The 9,385-nt window shown below is 39.2% G+C and overlaps 1 protein-coding gene across 1 annotated transcript in view; it reads right to left on the bottom strand.

Moving 5' to 3' along the window:
• Window positions 1-8,616, bottom strand: part of LOC107560340 (disks large homolog 3-like) — a 56,941-nt gene extending 48,325 nt beyond the window's left edge. The window contains exons 1-6 of the mRNA XM_016244491.1: window positions 8,509-8,616; window positions 7,559-7,728; window positions 7,158-7,294; window positions 5,276-5,420; window positions 3,467-3,641; window positions 1,959-2,105 (exon numbers count right to left, since the gene is read on the bottom strand). Of these exons, the coding sequence (XP_016099977.1) occupies window positions 1,959-2,105; window positions 3,467-3,641; window positions 5,276-5,420; window positions 7,158-7,294; window positions 7,559-7,728; window positions 8,509-8,525 (791 nt within the window). The 5' untranslated portion in view covers window positions 8,526-8,616. The remainder of the gene's footprint in view (window positions 1-1,958; window positions 2,106-3,466; window positions 3,642-5,275; window positions 5,421-7,157; window positions 7,295-7,558; window positions 7,729-8,508) is intronic.
• Window positions 8,617-9,385: the final 769 nt, after the last annotated feature.

The following is a 9,385-nucleotide window of genomic DNA, read 5'->3' as shown; positions in this document are numbered from 1 at the left end:
ACTCGCGCAGTTAAGCATTACTAACTATAGTAATTACTATACAGTCAGCCAAACATTGAAAACCATGCTATTTTAGTTCTCCTCACTCCACAACAAATACTTAAATTTAACGGTAGAACAGAACTCAGAAACAAAACAAGAAAAAATATATATAAGAAGCTATTAACAAGCCAAAACTAATTAATTTTAAATTTTGTACTTCACGTTCCAATATCCACGTAAATAAAATTTGCTTGGCATAGTAATATCACGGGGGTATGGTGGTCATGCTGAACAGCACGGACTACAGGCTATTTAAACTGAGCAGTGCAGTGTAAAAAAATAACGTAAACGTAGGATACTATAGGAACATCAAATTAACATATGTATGTTTGAGAGGTAACTTGTCTTTTTCTTACCAAATATAAAATAATTTTAGATGCAATTTAATAATATGAATATGATTTAATGTGCTTTTGAACTACAGGGAAAGGGTGCTTCAACGTGAACAACACCATGAACACTATAGGCTAATTCTGCCATGTGACACCACATTTCAGAATCAGAAAGAGAGCTTTATTGCCAAGTATGTTTGCACATACAAGGAATTTGTTATAGTGTCACAAGCTTCCAGTACACGAAGACAACAACAACACACAGATAATAAAAATAAGATGTGAATAAAATACACATGCATAAATATAAACCACAAAAAAAATATAAATTTTATGTACAGGTGTGCTATAGATAAAATAAAATAAAGTTGTAGGGATGTACTAGGATGTGATGGATCCAGAGTGATTTTCTGAGCCCTTTTCCTCACTCTGGATGTCTACAGTTCTTGGAGGGTAGACGGGGCGGCACCAATAATCCTTTCAGCAGTCCGAACTGTTCTCTAGCAAGTTGTTGATTGGCCTCAGTGCTGGGGGATGGTGTCTTGTAGTTGGTGATGTCTTTCAGGCCTCTCCACACTGATGCAGGCTCATTGGCAGAAAACTGGTGTTCTAGCTTTTTAGCATAGTTCCTCTTGGCCACTCTAATCTCCTTATTCAGTGAGTTTCTGGCCTGATTGTACAAGACTCTGTGCCCCCTTTTGTAGGCGTCCTCTTTGGCCTGACGAAGATGACGAAGTTTTGCTGTAAACCATGGCTTATCATTGTTGAATGTTAAATGAGTCCTGGTAGGGATGCACATGTCTTCACAGAAACTGATATATGATGTTACAGATTCCGTGAGCTCATCCAGATCGTTGGTGGCAGCTTCAAAAACACTCCAATCAGTGCAGTCGAAACAGGCTTATAATGCCTGCTCTGTTTCGTTGGTCCATCTCTTTACAGACTTTACTACAGGTTTAGCAGATTTAAGTTTATGCCTGTAAGTCGGTATAAGATGAACCAGGCAGTGGTCAGAGAGTCCTACAGCTGCTCTGGGGACGGAGCGATATGCATCCTTTATTTTATCAATAAATGGCATTTCCATCAGCTATATCGGTAAAAATTTTGAAGCGCTAAATATTTTGAAGCACTAAATATTTTTTCGTAGAAAATCCTTGGATGGAAACCTGGCTAATGAATCCATGTACAGTTACATAGCGCTTTGTGTCCCAAGAAAACCAGGGTAGTTCTGCTTTTCTAAGTGTGCCACCTACTGTTAGAAAGTGAATCTGAATTTTCATTTAGCCCATCTGCCGTCTTTTACGCATTGATCTGAACAGACAAATCGCATATGAAAATCGGACCAAATTTTTGTGCCAAACATTCATGTTGGTGTGAACAGGCTTTAAGGATTCTAATACCACAATGTTCCCCATCTTCTTCACGCTGTAAAGGTGTACGCAGCTCAGGGCAGGGAGTCATTTCGCCTTAAGGCCTTACATGTGTAGGTAGGGGGAAGGAGGATGGCCGCGTGGAGGAATAACTGTTAGGTTAACTAGGCTGTGCTAAGCTAAGCCAGGCAGAGCGAGAAGCAGTGGTTAGTACCTGCCGGTGTACGGGACCAGGCTTTGACACAGAGCAGGTGGGGTGGGGCTGCAGCCCACCTCCCCAGACCCCCTGCTGCACAGATGGGGGGAGGGAGGGCTGGTGTCCCCATGAGGTTTGTGGATGGCACTGTAAATGGGCTCAGCCCTATTGGGGGTACAGAAATCACATAGTAAATGGGGCGCTTTCAGACACACAGAGACAGCAGACACAGAGACATACTGTGTGAAGACACGTATGGCACACACATGCACACAGACGGAGACAAACACACACATGCAGAAGTGAGGATGCATTCAGCTGGAGGGGCCCGGGCTGACTCACAGGTCCAGGGAGTCCATGCTCGGAGAGGTGAAACCCATCTCATGTTCAGGCAACAGTGGCCGTGACTTCAAAACATTTGACCCCATGCCAGAAGCATCTCTTATATCCAGAGTGTTTGTTTGCAGTGTTGGGATTCGTTTTGGAGACTTTATATACCCAGTAATGTTTCGTTAAAGCAGTGTTCACAAACAAACCACCACAGAGAGGCATTACACACCTCGTAGACGTTCTTCAGCCCACACTTGACACCTACTTCAAATAATTTTTATTTGTTCTATCTTTGCCCAGTTACATCATAAAATGTGAACAGTATTGCCAAAAAGAAATTAAACAACTAAAGCTGAAGAACTGTAGCACAGGTTGTGGGAAAACAATGTACTTTTCTAATCAAATATATATGGACATGCAAGTGTTGTTTTTTGTCATTTGTGCATGAGTGCATCTGAAAAGTGACATTTGAGTGAGTGACAGGGTTCCCACACTTTTTGACCAATACATTTCTATGACTTTTCCAGTCATTTTCCTTCAAAATTTGGTTTACGTCGTTTTGGAGACTTTATATACCCAGTAATGTTTCGTTAAAGCAGTGTTCACAAACAAACCACCACAGAGAGGCATTACACACCTCGTAGACGTTCTTCAGCCCACACTTGACACCTACTTCAAATAATTTTTATTTGTTCTATCTTTGCCCAGTTACATCATAAAATGTGAACAGTATTGCCAAAAAGAAATTAAACAACTAAAGCTGAAGAACTGTAGCACAGGTTGTGGGAAAACAATGTACTTTTCTAATCAAATATATATGGACATGCAAGTGTTGTTTTTTTGTCATTTGTGCATGAGTGCATCTGAAAAGTGACATTTGAGTGAGTGACAGGGTTCCCACACTTTTTGACCAATACATTTCTATGACTTTTCCAGTCATTTTCCTTCAAAATTTGGTTTACACTTTTTATTAATAAAATTACAGATTTTGCACTCACAATTTTTAGCTGATTAAATATTTTGGAGGTATTAAAGAAACAGTATTAGCTGTGAAAATGTCCTTTTGTATGACTTTTCCAGGCCTGGAAATGTTAAAAAATTCCTTGATATTTGCAGATTTTCCATGGCCATGGGAACCCTGGAGTGAAGAAGTGAGTGATTGTGAGTGAATAGATGAGTAAATCTATGACTCTGACCTGGTGAAGTCCTCCTCCCCCAGCATGTGGCGCGGGACTGGGGAGTACCTCGAGGGGGTGACCTGGGGTGGTGGGTACACTGGTTTAGGCTCCATGCCTCCTACATAAGCCATGCTGGAGTTGTGCCCGACGTGGTTGTCCACCATGGTGGGGAAGGCTGGAGGGAGGCCGAGACCAGTAAAGGGGAAAAAGGCAGATGATTTAACCTGGTAGTTACAGAGGACCAGATCATCTCTAAGATGTGGTTGGGACTGTAGATGTGTGTCTAACACAACAGCATCATAATACATAGTTTAATTCAAATTGTAAAAAGGACAATTTGACATACACAACTTAAAATCACATAAACATTCTACTAAAGAAATTCTAAATTAATCTATAATGCCTTAGTAAGGTTTTTGTTCATTCTCAGAATAAATCCTTTTTGTTTTGCGATGACTGATACAAATATAATATTTAAGAAACCTGGGTTAAATTTAATCCAGTTATCAGGCATCACAGCTACCAAAAAGCATGTCTGATTGTGATGTGCATATACACTACTGAAAAGTTTTGGGTTGGGATTTTTTATGTTTCTGAATTATGTTTCATTGATTAATACAGAAAACTATCAATACAAAATATAAAAAAAACTTATTTGATAAAAAATACAGAAAAATAGCAATATTGTGAAATATTATTACAACTTAAAACAACTGTTAAATTCAATTTTAATTATTTTCTATTTTATAATTCTAGTTAAAATGTAATTTATTCCTTTGATGGCAAAGCTGAATTTTCAGTAGCCATTACTCCTGTCTTCAGTGTCACATGATCGTTCAGAAATCATTATAATATGCTGATTTCACTCAAGAAACATTTCTTATTATCAGTGTTGAAAACAGTTGCACTGCTTAGTATTTTTGAGGAAGCCGTGATAATTATTTTCAGGATTCTTTGATTAAAAGAACAGCATTTATTTGAAATAGAAATATTTTGCAACATTATACAATAAATGTCTTTACTGTCACTTTTGATCAATTTAATGCGTCCTTGCTGAATAAAAGTATTAATAAAAAAAAAAATATTTGAACGGTTGTGCATGTCCTTTATTATCTAATCAAAAGAGAAAATCATTATTGCTCATCTTCACTGGTAATTGCAGGTTAATGCATTTATGTCTGAAAAGGATTCATGCTGATATTGTCCATAATTCCATTGCATTTTGGAGTGCAATTTACTGTATGTACAGTATTCCTGGATTAAAACATCAAAAACACTGTACGAGGAACAATATCATAGGTGCACTTTCATTGAGAGACTTTCATTAAGAGACTGACACATCTATTCAATTGAACAAAATATATAAAATAAAAAATATGTAAAATATTGTAACAAAAATGCCAAATACATTATCATGGCCAATAAGAGATATTCAGTCACCATTGGCAGGTGTAGCAAAAAGTAAATTTTGGCCGCTGTGTGCATGTGTGCAGGTGGATTGTGTGAAAGCCTTGTCTCTCAGTGGGAGGGAGGGATCAGTGCTGTGATGGGAGCAGCAGTGCAGTTTGTGTGGGTGTCTGAATACAGCGCCCACTGCTACACCACAGTACTGTTACAAAACTCCACAGCACTCACAAGCACTGCACCACTTGCTTTCATTACAGGGTTAAAGAAAATAGCAGATAGGGACGTAGGTTATATTTGAATTGACATAACTGGCAAGTCCATTTCACGTTTATCAATGCAGTAAAAATAGTCATAAAATGGACAGTTTTTAAGCTCATAAGGGCAAAGGGTGGATGGAGATCAGCAAAAGAAGGTACGTACTGCTGGAGTAGTCTGGTGGGGCGTACATGTCGTTGAGATGTACTGGTCCCGGCTTGGCCACTTTCAGATAGACCATGTCTGAAGTGTTCTTCAGGGCGGCCACAGCCTCCTCATGACGCACATCCTGAAGTATAATGTTATTCACCTGCGAAGGGAGACACACACACACACACACGCATGTTACATCGGCGGGTCTCTGGAGCGTGACTCAGAATGTTCATGACAGCACATTTGAAGATGTGGGAAGGAAGCGACTGGAGCGGAGGCCGGATGGCCCCACACTCGGCGACGACGCTCCATTTTCCGGCTCTCAGCCGTCCGGTCACAAAAGGAAGGACGAGAGGAAGCTGGAAAGGCGTAGTGCTTTTTCCTTTGTAAGGGCACCTACAGTACACACTACAGAAAGCTGAGTGTTTGATGGGTAAAAATGTGTCTTATTTGTTCGGAGGGTGTTGAAAGAGACAGGTCTGTTTGAAATTGTACCAAATTGGACCTCACAACTGAACCCGCCTCTCTGAAATAAAAGCCAATGGATTGGTTAACCTTTAGTTGTATGACCAGAGAAGAGCTTTTATATATATGGTTTCCCAATCCATTAATATATTATATAGGTTAACCAATTAGTTTATATATATATTAGTTTATATAAATATTAACTAACAGGCATGATCATTGTTAATACCCTGCAGGAGAAAAAAATATATATATTTATAAATAAATATTTAACATATATATTTAAATATTTATTTATTTTATTTAGTAAAGTAACAATTTTAGCTTAGTGGAGAAACTTCCCCAGAATGTTTTTTTTTACCCCAGCTAATTTACCCAAAAGTCTTCAAAACAAAACGTGATGCAAACTGAACACCTAAGAAGCTATAGCTAAGTGGCTAAATTTATGGTAAATTCCAACTTATTAATTAATAGGAAGATAATACTTATGTTTTGAATTTTGTCCAACCCTGCACATGGCAGAGTATCACTTTTAAATCCGACATTCTTGTAATGCACCATCCCCAGTAAAATCGAAAAATGTTATCTACGGTGGCAGAGAGAGCTCAAGTCAAAAAAACACATGCAAATTAAGAAAACATCTTCATCAGTTTGACAACACACATGCTACAAATACTCGCAATGTGACCAAATACAGAAACATGCTGCAAATACTCATAACACAACCAAATATGCACAGAGCACATTGGAAATATTTAAGGGAACCGCAACAAGTGATGAACCTGGCTGGGGCACACTTATCAATGCCTACTCTGAAAGGTGAGATTTCCGATAGTTAAACCATGGTAACCACAAATTATTCATGGTTTTGCTACACTAACCATTTAACCATGGCATTTGTACAACTGTGGTACAAATGGTAATCAATACGTTAAAAAAAAGAACCAAACAAACAAAACATGATTACTACACTAAAAGTGCAGACCAACTCTAGGCAGTATGTCCAGAAAAATCAAAGTCACTGACTGAAACCATAACTTTCAAGAAAAGAAAAGGAAGTAAATGCACACGTTACATGTCTGCAGTTATGGCAGCCATGACTGATGTGTAGCCTTTTAATTATGACATTTATTACCATGTCATAGCCTGCTCAGTCCCTGGCACTTGCGTGCCATGCAAGTGTTTCTCTTTATCACAGCTGTGTCCTTGTTTGAATTTGCGCTCAGCTTCACATCAATCACACTGTGGCCCATAAACCTTCACACATGAGATATATCGTCTATAATACGGCATAGTAGCCTACAACAGTGTCTGCGTTCATTGAAGCATAAAGTAGCTCAGTGGGGAAAAAAAGTCCTGCAAAGGAATGCAATGTGTGGCTTTACATATAGTACACTACACAGATGCATGTGTGCAGGTGAAATCTTACAGCCAGTAGGCGATCGCCTGTCTGCAGACGTCCATCTTTCTGTGCCGCCCCACCTTCGATGATCTTTGTGATGTAGATACTGTTGTCACCCGGGATATGCTGGTTGCCTATACCTCCAGCAATACTGAAGCCAAGACCTTGAAAGAATGGAATGGAGTTAAATTTTTAACCAGAAAATCAGATCTTACAAGGTTGAAGTCAACATTAAATTTTATTTCCAAGAGAAACAAGCAATTCAATGGGAAAAATATGAAAATGTGCACTGATGCAAATAGGGTCAATCTGTATTCAAAACTAGTTCAAATTCATTCAGAACTGCTATAATAGGGATACTGCACATAATAGCACCCTCTATTGTATCTGTCCCAAATGTGTTGGTGTGCACATTTAGCTCCTCTAACCTTTAGGCCCTTTGAGTAGGTTGACCTCCAAAATGGTCTCAGGAGGACCCTGTCTTCTGCGTACCAGCAACCTGACCACTGGGCCGGCCTCCTTCAAAGCCTCTACTGCCTTGCTATGCACAACCTCTGACACGTCCACATCATTCACCCGCAGAACACAATCATTTACCCTGAGACACAAGAAGGATAAAACAATATAATAAAGCAATGTAAATATAATCTAAATATAATATAAGCAATGTAATGGAATAACATTTCCCCACGCAGAATGGTGGAAGGATTTTTTTGTGTGAATTCATTGTTCACCGTCAGTAGTGTAGTGATGCACAAAGCACCACTCACATAGAAGTCACTTTCAAACCAAGCAGAATTCTGTTAGCAAACTTGGCAAATTCACATAAAAAACTTGAACGTGTGGGGAAATGTTTAGCCGTTATGCAGAATTCTCTATTGCATGTATTGAAATGACTGGATTTAAAGCTTTTTAACTTCTCCAAGCAACTGTAAAAGTCACAGCAACTCCATATGCAACAAATAGAGCTGGGAACTCAATTTCAATAGTTTAGCATTAGCATGTTGTCAAGCTGACATTGTTAGTAAGCTGCTAAGCTAATACTCTAATAGTATAAAAATGCTTAGGAAAACAGTACATTTTAAATTACAAATAACTTTTTATAGATACTTCACTATTGAGGTTTCTCTCGCCATGTCTGCCATCTTGGATTTATTTTTCACCAAGCTTGTCAAAAAGCATTGCCTCCACCGGCAAAGGACGCAATGCAGCCTTAGAATTTGGCCAAACTAGGCAGGATAATTAAGATATCTAACTTTTGAAACAGCCTTTGAGTGGGGAGTCCGCCTATGATGCCTATGTAGGCAGCTCAGTGGGTTTTGGAAAAAAGCTAGAGTTGCACTAAGAAATATTAGATCCTGAGAGAAGTATCACTCACCCTAGTCTCCCATCCATGGCAGCGGCACCTCCTGGGATAATCTTGGTGATGAAGATTCCTGGATCATCAGGAATGTGTGGATTATCCACACCTCCTGCGATACTGAACCCAAGGCCAGAGTTACCCTATTAACGACATACATGAGTAGCATATTATAGATGAGGAAATGCAGAGTTTTCATAAAGATTTGTGGATAAAGTTTGCATCTGCTTTTCGGAAGACACCTGGCTCTCAATACTTTGTAAACACTATGTAGGCATGGACAGTTTTCTGCTGCTAAATATAGGAATTTGTGGTACGCATTTCAAGAATCCAAAAATCGCATCCGTTTCCGCCTATTTCCTCCCTCCGTGCTTCATCACTTCTTACACTGCTGTTTTCATTCCAATGCCAAAAAGCTGAGACAGGCTGGTCTGTCTGACAGTCACATCTCAAAAGACAGGCCCTAAAGCAGACAGCTGAGAAAAGACTTCACTTTATTATTTTCTATAATTAATGAGCAACGGTCGCAGCAAATTAGTACAGAGTGGAGCTAAGACATCCCAGTGTGCCTTTCCTGCTCCAGAGCCACTGCGATAGCTCCCACTAAAGAAGCGAACACACCCAGAGACCTTTTAACATGTGAGATCTTAACATAGTTTATTTAGGCCTGAGCGTGCAGAAATGGCACAAAGAGAACAGCCCTGCAATTATGCTGAAAGCTCAGAGATGCACCCAAATCCAACATCCACTGCTGTTTAATGAATGGCCTATGCAGACGGATTTAGATTCATTTGCATTGAACAAACTTCAAGTAGGAAAAGACCATGCAATGTTAAAAACATGCTAGTTCATATGATAATTATTTTTAAGAACATTTTGATAAGAACAGCACCTG

Source organism: Sinocyclocheilus grahami, unplaced genomic scaffold (genome assembly GCF_001515645.1).
Source record: "Sinocyclocheilus grahami isolate Dianchi unplaced genomic scaffold, SAMN03320097.WGS_v1.1 scaffold23.1, whole genome shotgun sequence".
Classification (NCBI taxonomy): Eukaryota; Metazoa; Chordata; class Actinopteri; order Cypriniformes; family Cyprinidae; genus Sinocyclocheilus; species Sinocyclocheilus grahami.
This window is presented reverse-complemented; position numbering and strand designations above follow the sequence as displayed.